This window comes from Capricornis sumatraensis, chromosome 8 (genome assembly GCF_032405125.1).
Source record: "Capricornis sumatraensis isolate serow.1 chromosome 8, serow.2, whole genome shotgun sequence".
Lineage (NCBI taxonomy): Eukaryota > Metazoa > Chordata > Mammalia > Artiodactyla > Bovidae > Capricornis > Capricornis sumatraensis.
Genome location: NC_091076.1, coordinates 107,493,501 through 107,513,657, shown reverse-complemented (window position 1 = coordinate 107,513,657; position 20,157 = coordinate 107,493,501). Strand labels below are relative to the sequence as shown.

The 20,157-nt window shown below is 47.2% G+C and overlaps 2 protein-coding genes across 3 annotated transcripts in view; one reads left to right on the top strand and one right to left on the bottom strand.

Annotated features, from left to right (window-relative positions):
* Nucleotides 1-4,317, top strand: part of COG1 (component of oligomeric golgi complex 1) — a 12,171-nt gene extending 7,854 nt beyond the window's left edge. Inside the window, exons 8-14 of the mRNA XM_068976118.1 lie at nucleotides 58-204; nucleotides 668-829; nucleotides 1,621-1,748; nucleotides 2,220-2,328; nucleotides 2,762-2,871; nucleotides 2,950-3,028; nucleotides 4,093-4,317. Of these exons, the coding sequence (XP_068832219.1) occupies nucleotides 58-204; nucleotides 668-829; nucleotides 1,621-1,748; nucleotides 2,220-2,328; nucleotides 2,762-2,871; nucleotides 2,950-3,028; nucleotides 4,093-4,236 (879 nt within the window). The 3' untranslated portion in view covers nucleotides 4,237-4,317. The remainder of the gene's footprint in view (nucleotides 1-57; nucleotides 205-667; nucleotides 830-1,620; nucleotides 1,749-2,219; nucleotides 2,329-2,761; nucleotides 2,872-2,949; nucleotides 3,029-4,092) is intronic.
* Nucleotides 3,171-20,157, bottom strand: VCF1 (VCP nuclear cofactor family member 1). 2 transcript variants are annotated; one of them, XM_068976119.1, is made up of 4 exons: nucleotides 19,937-20,157; nucleotides 15,270-15,369; nucleotides 6,519-6,578; nucleotides 3,171-5,512 (listed from the first exon to the last, which is right to left on the bottom strand). In XM_068976119.1, exons 1-4 carry the CDS (start codon nucleotides 20,155-20,157, stop codon nucleotides 5,279-5,281), a joined length of 615 nt encoding a protein of 204 aa, XP_068832220.1. In that variant the 3' UTR covers nucleotides 3,171-5,278. The 2 variants fall into 2 exon arrangements, with proteins under 2 accessions (XP_068832220.1, XP_068832221.1); XM_068976120.1 differs by lacking the exon at nucleotides 6,519-6,578.

Below are 20,157 nucleotides of genomic sequence, written 5' to 3'. Positions count from 1 at the left end.
CTCAAACTCTACAGAGGCTCTGAGTGGTCTGTGTGGATATCTGGGTTTCATCACCAGGTTCTGGCCCATGGATTCGCCCAGTCATTACTCGTAGACGATGCTGGCTCCATCCTGGCCACAGCCACCAGCTGGGAGGAACTGGAAATCCAGGAGGAAGCGGAGTCTGGCAGCAGCATCACGTCCAAGATCCGACTCCCTGTACAGGTGAGCAGGGGCCACCACGAGGGGCCTGTGAACCAAAAGGGGGAAAGCCTGCTTTGTGGGAAGGAGCGGCTTTAGGAAGGATCATCCAAATGCGGCTCCTGAGGAAGAGCGGACAGTATGCGCGCCTTTCTCCTGTGGGGCAAAGTGGGCGGACGGCCAAGCCCGTGGACGGTGTGAGAAGCCCATTCAGCTCCTCTCCTGTTGTAGCACAGACTCTGTGCGAGAGGACAGCTTGCCCTGCAGTGGACTCTGCAGCGGCAAGCAGCGTGGCGGGTCAAGCCCAGGGCACCAGGGGAATGAGGGCAGATGCCACTCGGGCCTGTCCACTGGTCTGCTCTGAGGGGGCGGACTGGCCCGGTCAGAGTCCCGAAGCAGAAGCCTCGTTAGGCTCCTGGAGCCCACTCTCCGCACGTCTCATTTAATCAGTGCAAGTTGGCAACTCAGCATTCCTTTGTCCCTCTAGCCGTCCTGGTATGTCCAGTCCTTCCTGTTTAGCTTGTGCCAGGAAATCAATCGGGTTGGAGGCCATGCCTTGCCAAAGGTGACCCTGCAGGAGATGCTGAAAAGCTGCCTGGGTCGAGTAGTTGCCGCCTACGAGAGGCTCTCAGAAGCCAAGCAGCTGAAGGTAGGCCTGCCAATTTCTTCCCGTTAAGAACAGAAGTAAAAGCCCCAGGTTGCTCTTGGGTTTGGGCAGCTTTCATCCAGGAGTCCAGGTGTTAAGGCCCACTCACCCTGGACAGCCTAACGGGCAGTGGCTTCCGCCTCCGGGAGTTGACTCACACCCACTCCCAGGGCCAAGCAGCTTCCATAAGGCGGCAGGGACGAAAACTTCAAAGTAGACATGTGCTGTGCACGCCCAGCCATGTCAGGTGGTCAGGCAGGCTCTGGGCAGATCATTAACCCGTCTACTCAGGATGTGCTGTGGGCACGTAGATGGGGCGCGGAGGTGCAGAGGCCGGGGGAGAGGAGCAGCAGAGCCCACCTGTGTCAGGGGCGTGCATCGCCCAGCCCCCCGCCCGTCGCTTGCTGGAAGCCCCCTACCTCCAGCTTACTCCCATTTCATCAGTCCTGTTTCTAAGATGGACCAGCTCCTGACTTGGGGAAGAGTTCAGATGAGTCTTCTCTCCTGAGCGTACTCAAAAAGGCCTCCCCCTTCATGCCGGGAGCTTTTTTCCTTTAAAGCGACCGTCTGCAGCACCTGAGACCTTTTTCTAAGGACCAGCTCTCCTCCCTGCCATTAGCTTTTTAGTTTTGTTCAAGACCAAGTATCTACTGTAAGTTGCTTTTGTTGCTGTCATGAGATAAAACTGGCCTTCTGAGTATAAAAAGCTTCTGAAATAACCAGCTGAAACACAGACAAAACACGAAGCTGTTTATTCTCACCTTAATGGGTGGGGATGGGAAATTCATTTGCAGAAAGAAGGTGCCTTTCCAATGACCCAGAATCGGGCACTGCAGCTGCTCTATGATCTTCGTTACCTCAGTGTCGTCCTGACTGCCAGGGGTGAAGAGATGAAGAGCGGCCGCTGCAGACAGGACCCCAGGTAGCCGTGCCCACCCTCCCAGCGCGTCTCTTCCTGACTTGCACGGCCCCCTTCTGGGAAGCCGCGGGAGTCCGCCTCTTCCTGCCCATTCCCTGTGTTTATTCTCAGCACAACTCAGGCTCACATTACCAGCAAGATAAAGAATGGCCACCCACTGGATCGATTCCAGGGTCGGTAGTAGTTCGGTCTCGTTCTTCTGAGTCCGCCTACCAACTGCTAAGTGTAATTTGAGCCTCCGGTGCCCTTCCTGAAAACAATATGGGGAAGTTATGTACTTGACTTAGAAGACATCCCACCAGGTTCAAACTCCTAAGGATTCTTTAAGCACAGTGATCAGTGACAAGTGGAGCTAAGGCAGCAGTTACGGAGAACAGACCCACCTGTTCCAGGACTTCTCCAGCATTACAACAGCCTGAGCTTGGTTTCTGTCCTACAAAAGCTGGAGAATGACCATCTTAACCCTTTCGTTAGAGTTGAGAAAGTGGCTGACTACCTGGAAACGCTCATCGACCCATTTGACCTGGACGTTTTCACACCCCACCTTCACAGCAACCTCAACCGCCTGGTGCAGCGGACCTCTGTAAGTCGCGGGAGAACACACTTGCTCTGCGTGAAGGGCCAGGGGCTCAGGTCACAGCCCAGACCTGCCCACCACGTAACTGAGGGGTGGGGACGGCCAAGACCCAGCTGAATTAGTCAGTCACGGGTGGAGAGAGGTTTAGATTGAACCTCAAACCTCACAGCCCAGGCAATGGGATGACCCCTTTAGTTGTGGGTAAGGACTATTAAAGTTTTATCAGGGCTTTAGAAAGAGGAATGAATCAGAGCTACTCGACTCTGAGACTCTGACCTGCCGGCAATGATTTGCAGTATTAACACACTCAAGAGAACATACCCCCACCCAAGGATGGTTAGAAATAAAGCAGTGACCGATTGCTAACAGGAGCAGATTTTCTCTCAATTGGACAATGCAGCACGCAGCCTGTCACCCTGTCCCGTCTCTCGTCCCGCAGGTTCTCTTTGGACTGGTGACAGGTCTGGAGAACCAGTTCACCCCCAGGAGCAGTACGTTCAACTCCCAGGAAGCCCACAACATCCTGCCGCTGGCGTCAAGCCAGATCAGGTGAGGACGCCGAGCGGCCCCTGCTTGGCCCCCAGCTCCCCGGCCCCTCCGCTGAGCCGCCTTCGTCTTGTCCGACAGGTTTGGGCTTCTTCCACTGAGCATGACAAGCACACGAAAGGCCAAGTCAGCTGGCGGAAGCATGGAAACCAAAGCCCAGGTGAGTGTCCGACCGAGAGTTCCTCCCCAGGGAGCCCGCCCCGCCTCCCACCAAGCCACCCACTCAGCCCCGCCTCAAATAACCGATGGAGAACGAGTGGCAAGGTGCACTAATGCTGCTTTTAATGGCGGCGCAATAAGGAAGTACACGATGTTACTAGCTTGAGCTAAGAGGTTTTAAAAGATGCCCACTGACACTATCAAGTAGCCTCACAGTAGAAGTGACTCAGGCTGCCACGGCTGTAGAAAATGTGCAGGACGGACCGGGATTACAGTTTGTGATTGAGATTAAGAGGGTAGAAGAGTTAACTGCTAACCCAGCACTACAACTGTACTTATTTGGGGAAAAAAAAAAAAAGGCTCTGTTTCAGCGATGGTTTCGTCTCTCATTTCTCTTAGGCGGGTAGGGAGTCTGCTTCCTCAAGTTTCACCTGTTCTTGTTGATAGACGTTTTGTCTCAGCAGGCTGCCATCTGCTAGGATAGCTGCGGGAGTCCTCCAGGGGTCTCTGAAGTGTGTTGTGTACAAGTGTGTCTGAGAGCTCACACAGCTCCCCTCCTTCCAGCATGTAGTCTTCGTTTGCTCTCTGGTTAGATAAAAGTACTCGCAATGTCTCCTTTCCATATTCCCTGCCATCAAACCCAGTCAGGTCCAAAATCCTCAATCAACACCGGGTTTTAAAACTTGGAGATGGGAGTAAAGGGGGGAAACAAAGGTTTATGCACAAGCCTCCCGCTCCTGAGCCCAGACCTGTGCTCTGAGCTTTCCCCACAGCTGTCCACTTTCCTTCCAGTAGCTGACTGTTCAGCTTTGTCCCCAAGGGGAACACACCACGGGGAGGAGGCACACGCTCCCCTTCCTCCAGTCCTCGCTCCCGGTGTTGGCTGTCCTGCCACAGCCCCTCAGTCTGCCGCATGTCCTTTCCCATCTGGAGTAAGCAGTGCCCTCCAGGAGCTGGCCGTGCTGCTCAGACCCGCCGTGTGCACGCCGCGTGGACCTCTGAGCGGAGTCGGGGGCGGGCGGCTGGAGGTCCAGGTCACATTAAGGCACTTTCCTCTCCATACAGCGGCAGGTGGCGCCCCCGGCGCTCTCCCGAGCAGACGACCCCAGGCAGGCCGGTTCCCTGTTCAGGCAGCTGGTCGCTGACGAGGAAGACTCGGCCGCACCCTCGCTGTTCAAACTTGGGTGGCTTTCCAGCATGACCAAGTGACAAGGACGCTCCGTCTGTCTAAATAAATACTCCTGCGTTATTTCTCCTAGAAGTGACTCTGCCCCTTTGTTTCTGAGCCACACCAGTCTCTGTGGTGGCCACGGTGGGATGTGGCCCCCTCGTTCCTATTGGGGCGGGGATGACTTTAAGCATAGAGCCAATGAAGTCCGTGCCCCAGAGTTCACAGCACTCGTGACTCCAGACCTCAGTTCCTATAGCTTAGACTGCATCAGCCTTCACTGGTGCCTTCTCACAACGCAAGGCGGAATTAACCAGGGAGCTCACACCAGCTGTTGGGGGACAAGGTGGTGCCTGAGACCGGAAGTCACTTACGTGTTCTGTAACTGTCCAAGCTGAGCAGTGTTTCCTAAGTCTGAGATGCAAGCTCTGGAGGAACAACAGTTAACAAGGTATCTGGGGTCCATGAATCAGAAAGCCCCTTCTCTCTGGAAATACAAATATATAGCAGAGAAAAGACAGCTATGGGGAGGGAGCTGACTCACAGTCTATCCGGGGTCTGACCGTCCTGTCCCAGAGGACCGCACTTTCAACAGGACGTCCACGTGCGAAGAGGTAGCATGGCAGTCGCTTCAGTGCAAGACTGGTCCAGCTCTCTATGTTCTGGAAAAAAAATCTTTTTTTTTCCATGGAAAGTAGATCCTCTTTACTAGTTTATTTAAAAAATTGAAGATCCTGCAGTTTTAAAAGGCCTTTTTACATAAAGTAGAATTTCTAACTGACGGACCTGGAAGCAGTCTAAACTGGACAGACTATGGGTTCAACACACAGATGGTGTGTCCTCCTGTGGCTCCCTTGAGACCCACCCTTAGAAGAATCCTATAAAAACTGCTTCAAAGCCCCTTGGAAATCGCAATAGTGCAGCAAACCACAAGTAAACAACAGCCTGTTAACCTATTATCTCAAATATAGACTGAAAGCCAACAGGCATTTTTTGTGCAATTTTTTTTAAAACATCGTTAACTTGAAATATCAAATCTGCACAGCACTGTCCCTTCACAGAAGGCAAGAGTCTGCCGGCGCGTCACGAGGGAGGCCGTCCCCGGTGCTGCAGGCTGTGGAAGTGGGCCTCCTTCAGGGTCTGGTTGATGTGGAAGTAGGGGCCTTGGCACAGCGCAGACGGCTCGGGCGTGGGCTGTGGGGTGTGGGGGCCGGACCCGGCGGCGAGGTGGTGCAAGCTGCTCTCCGGCCCACTGGCCCTGTCGGGGCTGTTGATGCTGCTGCTGCTGCTGCTGCCGCCGCTGTCACTGCTTGAAGACTGGAACAAGGAAAGAGACACGCATCACAGTCAGGCTGCTGGGGTCTCAGGAGCTCTACTGGGGTTTAACTTCAGATACCCTGGGCTTTCCTGGTGACTCAGACGATCAAGAACCCACATGCTGATGCAGGAGACCTGGGTTTGATCCTTGGGTCAGGAAGATCTCCTGGAGGAGGAAATGGCAACCCATTCCAGTATTCTTGCCTGGGAAATCCCATGGCCAGAAGGGCCTGGCGGGCTCCAGTCCACGGGGTCACAAAGAATCAGGACCAGACACAACCGCACACCCACAATTAAGCGACAGCTCCAGCAACTGGGCCAGCAGCGCCCTCCTCCATTCACAACTCCACACGACACTGTGCCAGAAGGGATCAGTGCACGAGGAGCAAGAACTCCGGAGGTTAACGCTCTTGCGTAGCATTTTCTTGGGGAGGGACACATCTAAATTTATATTCCCTTAAGACAAAAATATTGGTTTTGAAATGCCTGCCTTCCATCGTGTGAAACCCACAGATGAGGAAAAAGACCGGAAAGAAACACATCACAATAGTTCTGTTAGATGGAGGAATTCTAATTGGTGATTTTTTTCTACCATTTCCTACAACTGTTTGCAGTGTTTTCATTATAAAAATAAACACATATATGCTTCCAGATACTTTAAACATGATTTTTAAAAAGCTAGTTCTATTTATTTTCTGATAAAAAATTACACCTAACAATATGTATATAAACTGAAATGGCAAAGAAAGCCATGGTCACAAACATCCATTCTTAAATCAAGAAATATCACGGTCCACCAAATCATTTGCAGTTACTTATAACAGCAGCAGCAATTACTGTACATTTACCTGAAGACCTAAGAAGTCAAAGCCAATTCAAACAGAAAAACAGTGTTCCATGAAAAGTCTCCCCTGACCTAGAGTAGAATCAGCTAGAACTGCCACCGGCATACCCAGCTTAGCATGCCAGGTGACAAGCAGGCCACTCCACTAGGGAAGAAACCCACCACCAAGAGCATTTTGCCTCCTCTTTGCTTTTCTTTGCCATTTCTCATTACAACCACTGTCTGAAAATTAAAGCAAGGATAACAGCAAAGGTGACACTACTCTGAGAAAATGCAGTTCTCTCAGATAAACAGAAAAGACGGCTGTACAAATGCTGTTAAAAAGGGGAAAGAAGGAGACAGAGACCTTCAACTTCTAGTCTAAGTACCTGTAGCTCAGTTTTAAAGACATGTCTTAAAATTTCTAGAGTGGCCTTGTCTATGATAGTTAAAAATGCAGACAACCTAACTGTCTAAAACTAGAAGCGACTGATTAAACTGCGAAGCGACAAGCACAGAATGCAACCCAAGAACTGATCCACAACGACGCAACTACGCAGCTGGCTAACTGACGGCGGAGACATACACATGCTGAAGAAGAAAGATCTTTAACACCGTCTTTATAGGCTTCAGAATGATGTACAGTAAGTCTGCTGGTTTTCAAAGTGCTTATGTATACACATAAGGACACCAAAAATATTCTGGAAGGACAGACACGCCAAAATAGCATTTAGACCTACTTTTAAAAAATCTTTATTTTCTATAGCTTCTACAAAAAAATACTTCTTTTAAGGACAAAATGCAGTCATTCAAAGAACTAAAGAGTGCTACTTCAAAAGAGAGTAAGGTCTTCAATTTTTTCCTAACTCTAAGACTGAGACTTAAAGTAATACGACGACACTGTCAGTGAGATTTTAGGAAGACCGCTTCATCTCATTTAATCTAACAGCTTAAGAACCTCTGAACTATTCCAGCTGAATCATTAGCAGACCGACAGCAGACTGATGGTGCTTTTAGACTAAGAGAACCTACTGAGAGCCTAGGAATCCAGGTAGATGCACTTTGTATGTCATTTAAATACACATAAAACCTTCCATACATGCTGTCATTAAAGGTGAAAACAAATCCCTCAGAGTGCACTCATTCCTACTTGCTGCCTTCTCAGACCAGTCTTGGCACTTGGGGGACGGGGGCTTCAGGGAATATGTCACCATCCACAGATGGGCCAGCAGCAACCGGCATAATATAAAACAGTGCCACATGATCAGGGTACTGGTTCCGTGAGGCTTCCTCTCAACGATGCACGAGTATATTCGGTATGTACAGGTCACAAAATGAAGCATTTCTATGGGACCACTTCAGAAAGTCTGAAAAGTTACTCTAATAGGTCTTAACTTTATGGGATAAAGGAAAAACCATTATCTCCTTTTAACCCTGAAGGTGTAAAACGAAATTCTAAGTCTCTAGCAAAGCCTTAAGACACATGCAGAAATCAATCGTTTTGTCTCATAAAACTGAAAACCTGAGACAAGAAAAAAAATTGCATTTCCCCCACTTGGTGGAGCTTTTCTGGATCGGATTGTCTGGAGGGCCAGGAAGGGAAAAGCATCAGAAAAAAGCACTCAAAAGCCTGAGAGAACGCAGAGGGACACGCACTGTTTCTGGCAGAAAGAACAGGTCTAAATCGTGGAGCAGGGAACAGAGAAGCCGAAGCTCCTTGTCTTAGTTCACGCGGCTCCAATGATACAGCAGAGGGTTAGTAAAGAGAGCCTGGTGCTCAGCTAGGCTGCCCTGAATTTTACTTTCCCACAGTGTGAAGTCAGTTTAAGAGAGAGCCCATTTAAACCCATGGTAGGAACAAAATAACTCTCAGGACTCTTTCTACTAATAACCTTTAGAAAGTCCCCCAGGCGGGACTGTTAATTAGTGAGTCTCTGCGTCATAGAGCGAGCGCCGGAATACACGTGCACATTTGTTACCTAGAGCTGTATGCTTTCTCTTAATTAGAAAAGCAGAGCACCATCGTATTTTATTTTCCTTCAAGCCCCGGCTTCCCCTCACATCCATCTCCAGGTTCAGTGGTGCTTTTAATTTACATGAGCCTGAAAAGAAAAAAAAAAAAATCTTGCTGATTGTATTACACACTCCATCCCTGGAGTGAGAATGAAAGTTCACCCTAAGGCCACTGCAGAATGCGAGTTACGTGCACGAGGTGCTCCCAGCCAAGTCCATCACGGCTTCTAACTTGAAACGGTGCCCCCAGAGTGCCCAACGACTTGAGAGAGTGCCAGGTCTGCTAATGCCAGTGGGCCCATAAGACTCCAAGTAAGTTCAGTAGGCCAATTAAAACTACTTCCTAAATATGCATGGGAAGAAAATACAGGGGTCACTTTGTCTGTGTCCATAAGTAACTGCATATCCTTACAAGAGAGAGTTGGACCACACCATCTGTTTGAAGTTTCTGCCTAAAAACATGTATGTATCCTCATTACTCAATGAGACAACAGTCAGGTTCAAGATGAACCTGCTTGGGTAGCTATCCGTGCTCGGAGCTAATGCAAGCTATCACAAATATTTCAAGAACTTGAACAGTGAGCCTTCCCTGGTGGCTTAGATGATAAAAGAATCTGCCTGCAATGTGGGAGACCCAGGTTTGATCCATGGGTTGAAAAGATCCCCCGGAGAAGGAAACAGCAACGCACTCCAGCATTCTTGCCTGGGAAATTCGACGGACAGAGGAGCCTGGTGGGCCCCAGTCCAGGGGGTCAAAAAGAATCGGACACAACTGAGTGATTAACACTTCTAAAACTTTTGAGTGTTCCTCCATTTTGAATGGGTCTTTTAAAAAGTTACTGGGTCAATGCAAATGTAATTATGGTTTCGGACCGTGAATTTTACATCAGTATCAGTCAGTTCAGTTCAGTCGCTCAGTCGTGTCTGACTCTGCGACCCCATGAATCACAGCATGCCAGGCCTCCCTGTCCATCACCAACTCCCGGAGTTCACTCAAACTCATGTCCATCGAGTCGGTGATGCCATCCAACCATCTCATCCTCTGTCGTCCCCTTCTCCTCCTGCCCCCCAATCCCTCCCAGCATCAGGGTCTTTTCCAATGAGTCAGCTCTTCGCATGAGGTGGCCAAAGTATTGGAGTTTCAGCTTTAGCATCAGTCCCTCCAATGAACACCCGGGACTGATCTCCTTTAGGAGGGACTGGCTGGATCTCCTTGCAGTCCAGGGGACTCTCAAGCATCTTCTCCAACACCGCAGTATAACTAGGCTCAAACATACCTTTATTAGACAAAATAGGAACCATTTCAATCAACACATCTTCCCCAATGAGAAATCGGTTTGTTTATTTCTGTTGCATAAATATCCCTGCTTCGGGATTTGATGAGCTCCTGGAAAGCATTTTCTGCCTCCTGCTGGTTGTGGAAGAGTTTTCCCTGCAAAAGGTTGTCAAGACACTTGAAGAAGTGGGAGTTGGTTGGCAAGAGGTCAGGTGAACACAGCATGTGAGGCAACGTGTGAAGCACTGGTTGCCTGGCATGTGATCAGGTGCTGTCGTGGAGAACTGGGCCTTCTCTGTTGACCAATGCCAGGTGCAGGCGTTGCAGTTTTTGGTGCATCTCATCGATTTGCTGAGCATACTTCTCAGACATAATGTTTTCGCTGGGATTCAGAAAGCTGTAGTGGATCAGATCAGTAGCAGACCACAAACAGTAACCATGACCTTTTCTGATGCAAGACTGGTTTTGGAAAGTGTTTTGGAGCTTCTTCTCAGTCTAACCACTAAGCTGGTTGTCACCAGTTGTCATATAAAATCCACTTTTCATCACACGTCACAATCCAATTGAGAAATGGTCCATTGTTGATGCACAGGATGTGAGATGATGACACTTCAAAACTACGATTTTTTTCATTTCCAGTCAGCTCATGAGACACCCACTTACCGAGCTTTTTCACCTTTCCGATTTGCTGCAGATGCCAAATGACCGTAGAATGGTCAACAGTGAGTTCTTCGGCAACTTCCCGTGTAGCTGTAAGAGGATCAGCTTTTATGATGGTCTCAGCTGACCACTGTCGATTTCCCACAGCCGGCCATCATCTTCAGGCTCCTCATCTTCAGGCTCTCGTTTCCTTTCCAAAACTCCTTGAACCACCACCGCACTGTACGTTTGTTACAGTTCCTGGGCCAAATGCTCTGCTAATGTTGTGAGTTATCTCCACTGTTTTACAAACCATTTTGAACTCAAATAAGGAAATTACTAGAATTTGCTTTTTATCTAACATCATTTCTATTGCCTAAAATAAATACCAACAGCAAGTAATAAGTCATATTAAAAAAGATAAAACCCACAAAAGCACATTAAAATGACGTATAACATAACCTCATTTATCTAGAATGTATTCCCATGTGTATGTGTGCTACGCCACTTCAGTTGTATCCAACTCTTTGTGACCCTACTGACTGTAGCCCGCCAGGCTCCTCTGTTGATGGGATTCTCCAGGCAAGAATATTGGAATGGGCTGCCATGCCCACTTTCTTACCCGGAGATAGAATCTGGAGTCTCTTACATCTTCTGCACTGGCAAGTGGGTTCTTTACCACTTGCACCACCTAGGAAGCCCTGTATTTCAATATCAAGTGGCAAATTTCAATGTTGCAAAACTGCAATTACTTTTGCAGCAACCTAATAATTTCAGTTACTTTGCTACAGGGCTGTTTTTTAAATAGTTTCTTAAATTTATTTATGTTTCTTTTGGCTGTGCTGGGTCTTCACTGCTGCACAGGCTTTTCTCGAGTTGCGGCGAGCAGGTCTGCTGTCCAGTTCCAGCTCGAGGGCATCTCCTTCCGGGGGCTCCTCTATTTGCAGAGCGCAGGCTCTAGGGCATGTGGCCTGCGCAGCTGCAGCTCCTGGGCTCCAGAGCACAGGCTCAAGAGTTGGGGCTGCACGAACTCAGCCGCTCCATGGCAAGTGGGATCCTCCCAGGTCAGGGACCGAACCTGCATCTCCCCCAGTGGCAGGTAGATTCTTTACCCCTGAGCCACCAACGAAGTCCCCTGCTACAGGGTTTTCAGTACACAACCTTGATGCCACACCCCGAGTCTGCCAAAACAGTTTTGTCTCAGGCTGGCCCTACTACCCTAGACAGGTTAACGATGAGAATGAGCAAAAACAAAGTCTTAAAATACCCTCTTACAAAGCTATGCTAAATATTCCCAGGGTCATATAAATTAAAAAAAAAAAAAAATCACCTAACATTCTGCTAATTCTTATAAGTTAAGACAAATGGACTTATGGCATCCTAGTTTTAACGATGCACAGATCCCTCTGGTTCTACTGTTTTTGCCATGCCTCTGCACTCCTAATAAAACACCCTCGGGGTTCCAGGGATATGACATCAAAGATTTCCCTTCTAGTAGACACAAGAACAAGACAGAGGCTGTTCCAGTTAAGCCACCTCTGCTTTATTTCCACATCTTCTCGTTCTCTACCTGCTGTGATTTTATAATGATCCAAAAAATCTTTAAAAGCTCAGGCTTGGTAAGTTAAAAGTATTAAAAAAAAAAAAAAGGGGGGGGGGGGGGCGGTGGTGAGACTTCTCTGCCAGTCCAGTGGCTAAGAGTCTGTGCTCCCAGTGCAGAGGGCCCTGGTTCGATCCCTGGCCAGAGAACTGGATCCCACACACCGCAACTAACAGTCTGCATGCCACAGCTAAGTCCTGCCTGGCACAGTGAAATAAAGTTTGTTTTTTTTTTAAGTTGGAGTCTTTGTATTTAAAAACAGTACAGCTTTCATTCACTCAGGTAGCAGTACTTCTTGTAAGGCATTTACCCACACACCAGAGGCCAGATTCAGTGGAAGTGTCCAGTGTCGTTTTTTAAAAGAAAGATGTTCAAGCTGAAAATAAAGAGCATCATTCCTATAACCAAAGCTACAATTCAAACCAAGACGGCCAACCTAAGAAAAGGTCAGCCTAACTCAATTAAATTCAGCTAGTTTTTACCCATCCAGTCACTGTGTGAGGTCAGGGAATAGGGCTACCTTTGGAAAGGACTCAACAGGAAGACGCAAAGTAACCAATCACTTCACTTACTCACCAGACAGAAAACAGAACCTGCTTTAGACCTGAACTACCAGGAATCATCTAGAATGGCTTTCAAAAAACTTTTTTATTCCTATACCTGTAAATTATATCTCAATTTTCAAAACCCTACCCTAAAGCTCCCAAGTCATTAAATCTAAGCCACTGGAGTAAACATTCAACGTCTTCCAGGCAAAGACTGATCAAAGTTGAAAAGAATACCAAACCCCAATTTCTTTACTAAACTTGCTTTTGAGGTAATATAGTTTCAGAGCATTAACTGGGGGAAAAATATTCTTCTCTGTTCCCATGATTCAAGAGAAGTCCAGGGCCTAGCAGCACTGAGCATATTTAGCAAAGTCCCTCAGACCTTCTGATCTGTCTTCTGGGAGATGCTCACACTGTGGGTAGCTCACATTCTGGGGCTCACTGACCTGCCTCGTACTAGCTATGTATCTCTGGGCAAGTGACTTTATTTTCTGTCGCCCAATTTTTCCATCTAAAAAGTAGAGATCATAACACCCACCAAAGTGACAGGAAGAAAATGTACAAGTAGATTCAGAATTTCTCTTTACGTAACTAATCTGGCAAGTCGGTTCACATTCTTCAGCTTCCTAGAATCAAGGAAAAAAGAGGCCCATACCATCTCCATTTTACAGATAAGCATGACTTAACTCGTGGCACAGTTCAAAATAATTCCAACACCTCATGCCTTATTTCCCAGTACCTGGCAATATTATTACATTTAGGAGAAAACGGTGAATTTTGGAAATTAACCAAATGAAAGTTGTTCATGTTACAAGAAAAAAATTCTAAACTTAAGTATTTCAAGAAAGACACAGGAAATGTTTCTCTTAAGTGTTTTAAAGAAATATACCTTGTTGGCCCTAGCTTAGAATTAAAAGATACCATTTTCACTAATAATAGACTTCATTATGCAAATTAGTAAAATTAAGAATCCACTAGTAATGACTTATCATTATATTCCCCTTTGTACACAATTGTCAACGAGCACCCAAAGGTCCCTAAACTGGCTATTCCTACGCTATAAACATAATGATCTACTCCAGTGGCAGATTTAATTATTCAGGACTTAACTTTCCATTTTAAAGGTATCTCCCCCTGCCATTTGCTGCTCCAGCACTCCCTGGGTTTGCTCGGCCACATTACTCAACAGCACCAGATGCCAGTAAATGTGACGAAACTTAAGGGCCTACCAGCAAGTTCAGGTTACCACGACAGGTAAAAAGTACCTGTGCTGACTGTTAATTATTACCTGGGCAATCCAGTCCACGCTTCCAACCAGTAACTACAGAGTGGTTTAACTGCTGAATTTCTCTGGACAAGTAAGAACAACACACATGAACCCACAGGCTGAACAACAATACACCAACTTCTTCTGTGAGACCAATGCATGGCACCAGAAAGGGAGTGAAGGTCATTCTCTACAAACAGCAACCAAGATACAACCAAACCTAACACTAGGGAGTAGTATTCAAAATAAGAGATCAGAAATGCTTGATTTTTTTTTAAAAATGACCATTTACACTCCTGCTCTCAAGCATTAAAACTGTAGACACAGGGGAAAAAAGATCAATACAAAAAATAAATAAAAAGATCTACTGTACCTCTGAACTAATGCAAACATCAAACGGCAGGTCTGACATACAGGCACAAGTAAAGAGATGTTTACACTGGTACCATGAAAGCAATCATCACACACTCTTTTAATGAAGTCTTAACTCAAAAGAATCATGGAAACTCAATTCTTATCGTTAGATGTTCATGGCAGCCTTTAATCTTTGGTTTTTTTCCATCTGTAAAATTCCCTAGTTATTACGTTAACCTAAAGCTCAACACTTTCCTACTACTCTAAAGGGGGGGGGGGGGAAATGATACGAGGATTTAAAAGGGGGGATAAAATCTACGGAAAACTCAGTCTCCATGTAGAAGGATCAAGTCTGCTCTGGGGTGCATCAGCTGCTCTTGAATGAAGATTACCTACCTGACAGTTACTGACTTTTTCCCTCCTTGAGGGAGTTACTTTGGATTTCTGCTAAAGGCCGAATATAGATCAAATCCTACCATCAAGACCTAAAGTGAAAAGTATCCTGGTTCTGCGAGACCTGGGGGGCACGGAGTTCCGCTTTAAGTGACAAGGCTGGGGCTTCGGGGCCTTTGCAGTGAGGAGTTTCTCTCTTAGGCCGACAACTGTTGAGGGTCAAAGCTTCAGGTGCGTCATTTATTAATAATAGCAGCTTCTGGTCAGCTTCCCTGCCCCACTGCAGACCAGGCATTCAAGTGCACAGGAGGGACACAGAAGCACCCAGGAAACCTCAGTTCAGAGGCTCATCCCCCGACCAGTGGTTGGGACTTTGCCTTCTAATGCAGGGAGAGCGGATTCCATCCCTGGTTGGGAGCTAAGATCCCATATGCCTCAAGGCCAAAAAAAACAAATCATAAAACAGGAACAATATGGCAACAAATTCAATAAAGACTTTTAAAATGGTCCATATATTTTTTTAAAAAAACTTTAAAAAATAAAAGAAGTTGTGGCTTCTGAAATACCAACAAGGGTTCAAAGATGGGCTTTCAGAGGTCCATAAAACCCATAACATACAAATTCTGGGCATGTGTATGTATTACTACATGCAAACACAGGCTGTTTTGCTGTGGAGAAGATGGGTAGCATCCTCAAAACAGCCATGACTCAGAAGAAAGAAAAAAAAAGGTTAGAAACATTGCAATCAAGTCAGATCACTTCTCTCTACTCAAAGAATAATTTTCATTACCCAGAAGTGGCTCAAGCAGTGAAAACAGCAGGTGCTCTCAACCACACTTCCTACCTCTGTGTCCCAAGAATCGTGAAAGACAGGATTTCTACTGCTCCTTTTGGTCTGTGGGGGGAGATGGTGGTCTTCTTCACTGCCATTCCTTCTCCTTTTCCTGGAATTAAGCCACAAAGAGAAAAGAATTGGTCTTCTGCACACTTCAAATTGTAATTTAAACATATTAAATCTGCCCTCTTGCCTGAGAGATAGATCGTCATATGATAATCCAACAGGCAAAAAAGTTAGAAGAGCAAAAATGTAAAACAACAGGAGGAAAGTCGAGCTTAAATTAGTACAACTAATTTCTAAAAAGAAGCCTGACGATTTGAAATGCTTACTGGGAATAAACAAGCGCAGGAAGACATTGATGACTAAGCTCTCCAATTCTACCTAATTAAGGTGATCTCGTCCTCCATTTCCTGAAATTACCATTCCAAGTTATCCTAATTTTACTCCTGTCCATGTGGCAACATCTAAGACGGGAGTGGCTGCCTTTGCCTATTTACACTTAAAATCCTTATAAAACGGTGCTACAAAGGAAGAGCATTAGAGGTTGGAGGCAGCCTCTATTCTTTCATTCTCTTTCCTCTCTGATTTTCCCCCAATTATCACATTAACACAAAAGCTCTCTGCCCTCTAAGGCATCAAATTACTTTTCTGGACAATCACTGCAAAGGCAGCTCTCGGACACATTAACTTGATGGCTGGCTGCACCACCTGGTATTGTTAGAGAAGTTACTTCACCAGCTTGTTACTGTTACACTGCAGCACCGGTTGCTTTAAATGTCCAGGTTTAAAGAAAAATCACACCTCTTTCTCGGTCAAGTACTCTGAGGTGTATGATGGAGACAGTTTGTATGTTTTCTATGCAAAAACTAGTGCTGGTAGGACTTCTAAAACTCCAGTCAGAAAATAGAAATTATTAAAGGAGGTATACTTTTAAGTCAAACTGCATGGAACTTTGCTGCCCCGGTGGCTCAGCAGTAAAGAATCCACCTGCAATGCAGGAGCCGCAGAAGACTTGGGTTCAATTCCTTGGTCGAGAAGACCATCGGAGGAGGAAATGGCAACCCACTTCAGTACACTTACCGTGGGCAGAAGAGCTACAGAAAATTCTACTGGACAGAGGTGGTGAAAGGTTGATTTATACAAAGCAGCATAAGCTGTTATAATGAAAGTTCTTCAGGGTTCAAGTTGCTCTATCTAGAGAGTAAGAGAGCTTTGTGGAAAATACTGAATTTGAACGCACAGTATTTTCAATACAGTTACACATTCTATGTGAGTAGAGGGGCTTTGATCAGGTCTGGACGTCGGCAAAAATTTATCACCCTAAGCTCAATTCTCTCTTACTTGTGAATGCATCTAACGTTATTAATCGATGGATATGGACCCAGTTTAGGCTTGGAATGATAAATATGGGGGTATGTTTCTGAGGAAGCACTAGCCAACCAGCGGGGACTACACTGGTCTAAGCCTCAGTTCAGTTCAGCGTGTTCGACTCTTTGTGACCCAATGGACAGCATCATCCTAAGACTCGGCTGTTTACAAAATAAGATCTGCTCCTCACCTTTCTCTCAGGGGATTAGATCTTACCTTGATGTACTGGAGGCTAAAAACTAGGTAAATATCAGGCTTTAATAATCATTACATGGATGTGCTAGTTGAATCAAGAAATCGCTACACCCAGCTTCCGCCCAAAGAGAAACTCCTCGAATGACGGCGTCGGCCCCTCAACTCCTCTTTTATCGGCGTTCAAACAGATGATTGTGCCGGGGCAGCTGAGTCACAGCCAGCAAACTCATGGCCTGACTACAACTTTCCAATTTCCTCATTTATAATGGGAGAGAAGGTTACTATCTTTCTAGTGACAAGACGATGAACGTCAAGAGGATGGGCTGGTTTTGAAGATTTCAATTAAACTGAGAAAGTCACATGAAATATCCCTGCTTCATAATTAGCTGATGTCTTCAGGTACCAGAAGATCTCTCCGGCCTTTTGGGAGTTCTCTCCTTCGGATGGTTCTGGATTAAGAATGAGCCCTGTATGTTCTTCATTCTCCTTTTTCTAAGCTCTTTGCAGAATTCATCCTTGAAGCATTTCTTTCAACATCATGAATATTTTACAAAACCATAGCTTCATGTTCAACACAATCAGTAAGATTGTAACTTTTAACATTAATGCCATAGGCCAGGTTATAATTTGAGCAGTCACCCTATAACTAATTACATTCTCCCTAGCCATTTAGTTACAGATTATTGCTTAGCATCTGTTACTTCTCAGGATGGCAAAATACATCACTTTTCATCACTTCACTTCTCTCCAACCCTCCTGTCCCCTCCTAGAGACTGAGCACAGAAGAAATCCTAGAAAACAGAGACTAGTGGTTTTCAAACTTTATTTTAAAAATGACAGAACTATTTCACCCTACCAAAAAAAAACCCTTCAATTTATGGAAGAGACACTGCATGTTTTAATTGGAGTAGGGACCTCCCTCCCACACAGGGCTTCCCTGGTGGCTCAGCTGGTAAAAAACCTGCCTACCAACGCAGAAGATGCAAGAGGCTGGGCTCGATCCCTGAGTCGAGAAGATCCCCTGGAGAAGGAAATGGCAACCCACTCTGACATTCCATAGACAGAGGAGCCTGCTGAGCTACAGTCCATGGGGTTGAAAAGAGTCGGACACAACTGAGCAAGCACAGGCGCACATACCCATACCCACCCCTCCTGTATGAAGATCCACCATCACAGACCAACGCCTCCTCTTAAAATTGAGGAAACAGATCCACAGATCTGAACCGACTTGAAGATGCTAAGACAGCTGGATCTGATCCACTGCACTACACAACACATGGGAGCAGAGAAAGCACTGCCAACTCACGTGACTTCTTTCACAGTAAAGAAGTTACCCTGTGAGACTGTGTGAACGAAATAAAAGGAATCTGCTAGGAGTATAAGCGCATCCAGGGTATTTGTGTACAGCACTGGATAAAAGGAATGTTTTTCTGAGAAATATTTAGACTTTTTCAGATATGTGAGACATCCCGAGGGACTGCTGGAAGTACAAACTGGGTGTGGGAAGGAAAAAACTGGCAGTTATATCAGGCTTACTGTACGTAAGGATCCCGTGACTAATCTCAGTAGCAAGTTGATACACTGGTCCCCTAATTTCAAATTCAGCCCACTCTTCTTTCATATACAAGTAGAGGTTTTATGGCCCTCTCACTACATGACCCAAATCAATATGCAGAAGTTTGGAGAACTCTTGATTTTCACTATTGCCCTAAAGAACTTCCAAGATGCTTTCCAGAATCTCAACCCTATGAATTAATACGCTCTAGCGTCAGGTCCCCGTGGAAAGACTGTCAATTACATTCAAATATCACTAAATACATAGAGGGACAAAAAAAACCTACAGCATAATTTACCAAGGCAATCCCAGTCTCATTCACTTAAGCCTCACTGAGATTATTTTGGGGAAAAAAAAAAAGGAAGAGAACAGTGAACCTAGAAGTTCAGTTCAGTCGCTCAGTTGTACCCAACCCTTTGCCAACCCATGGACTGCAGCTCTCTCAAGCCTCCCGGACCATCACCAATTCCCGGCGCTTACTCAGACTCATATCCATCAGGTCGGTGATGCCATTCAACCATCTCATCCTGTGTTGTCCCCTGCTCCTCCCGCCTTCAATCTTTCCCAGCATCAGGGTCTTTTCAAATGAGTTAGTTCTTCGCATCAGACGGCCAAAGTATTGGCCTAGAAAGACCCAGGTAAACCAACTGAGCTTTCTAAATCTGCTTCCTGATCAGAAGAATGAAAGATGGGACTTGGTGATATCGATAGTTTTCAGTTCAAACTCCACGATGAGGGATTTTTCTAATTTCGAATAAAGTCCATCTTCTCCATTCTGGGGTACAATCCCAACTTTTCCCTCCCTAACCTGTTCACAGAGGTGAGAAATGAGAAAAAGGAAAAGAATCCTCAGTACCCTCTAAGTTAAGCCCCGGCTTCAAGGCTCGGAGGAAAAGTGCGTCGCAATATAGCCCTACCTCCCGCCTTCGGAGTCAAACGGCTCGGCACCCAAACCGTTTAGAATTCTGCCTGCTCTTCACGCTACGGCCGAGGAGGGAAGCCACAGGTCATGACTTCAGCCCTAGCCCATTCTGCGTCCACGACGGCCCAGCAGGGCACAAGGGCTTCGATCTGACCTAACCCTTCCGTCCTGCGGAGTTAAGCCCAGTCCTTCTTCCCGACCGTGGGGAGACCGGCTACCCGCCCCGCCGTCCCCTCAAAGGCGCCCGAGAGGCCCCTCTCGAACATCGGCCATTCCTCCCATCCCCCCACCCTCCTAAATTTAGGACAGGGAAGCTTCGGGGCCCCCTTCTCTCCGCCGGGACCGACCGGACTTCATTCCAAACAGGGAAAGATGGGGGCCTGGGGGAAGAAAGATGGGGTCGAGGGGTGACCCGGGCCCTGAGGAGTCACCGCTCCGGCGCCCGCAGGGATCAGGTTCCCAGTCAGCCGAGCATCCCTCCCCTCTCCCCGCCCGGACGGCAAGACACCCACACGGAGACTCGCAGGGCCCAGGCTCGCTCGGTCCCCGCGTCGCACCCGCCTCGGCTCCGTGTACCCCAGGACACAACACCCGGCGAGGGGCTGAGGGGAAGAGGGTGCCCTGCGGACTCACCTGGGGCGGAGGCGCTCGCTCATGGCAGCAGATGGAGACGAGCGACGCGGCGCCGCTCCGCGAGGAGAGGGAACCGAGGGGGTCGTGTTTCGGCGGCCGCCACGCCCACCCCCTCGGGCCTTGGCTCTGGCCGCGGCTCTGGCGGAGGCGGCCTGCGCTGAGTACCCCTCGGGGGGACCCGTCCCTCCGCTACTTCCGGCGTCTGCTCCGCGCCCCCCCAT

Bases quoted from the DNA above. Each gene is read 5' to 3' on its own strand.
- VCF1 (XM_068976119.1), bottom strand. From the start codon at position 20,157: ATGGGGGGGCGCGGAGCAGACGCCGGAAGTAGCGGAGGGACGGGTCCC. The intron at 6,579-15,269 runs GTAGGAAGTGTG...TTTAATTTTCAG, and splicing joins ACGATTCTTGGGACACAGAG to ACAGTGGTTGTAATGAGAAA. The intron at 5,513-6,518 runs GTGGGTTTCTTC...TCCTTGTTCCAG, and splicing joins GAGGCAAAATGCTCTTGGTG to TCTTCAAGCAGTGACAGCGG.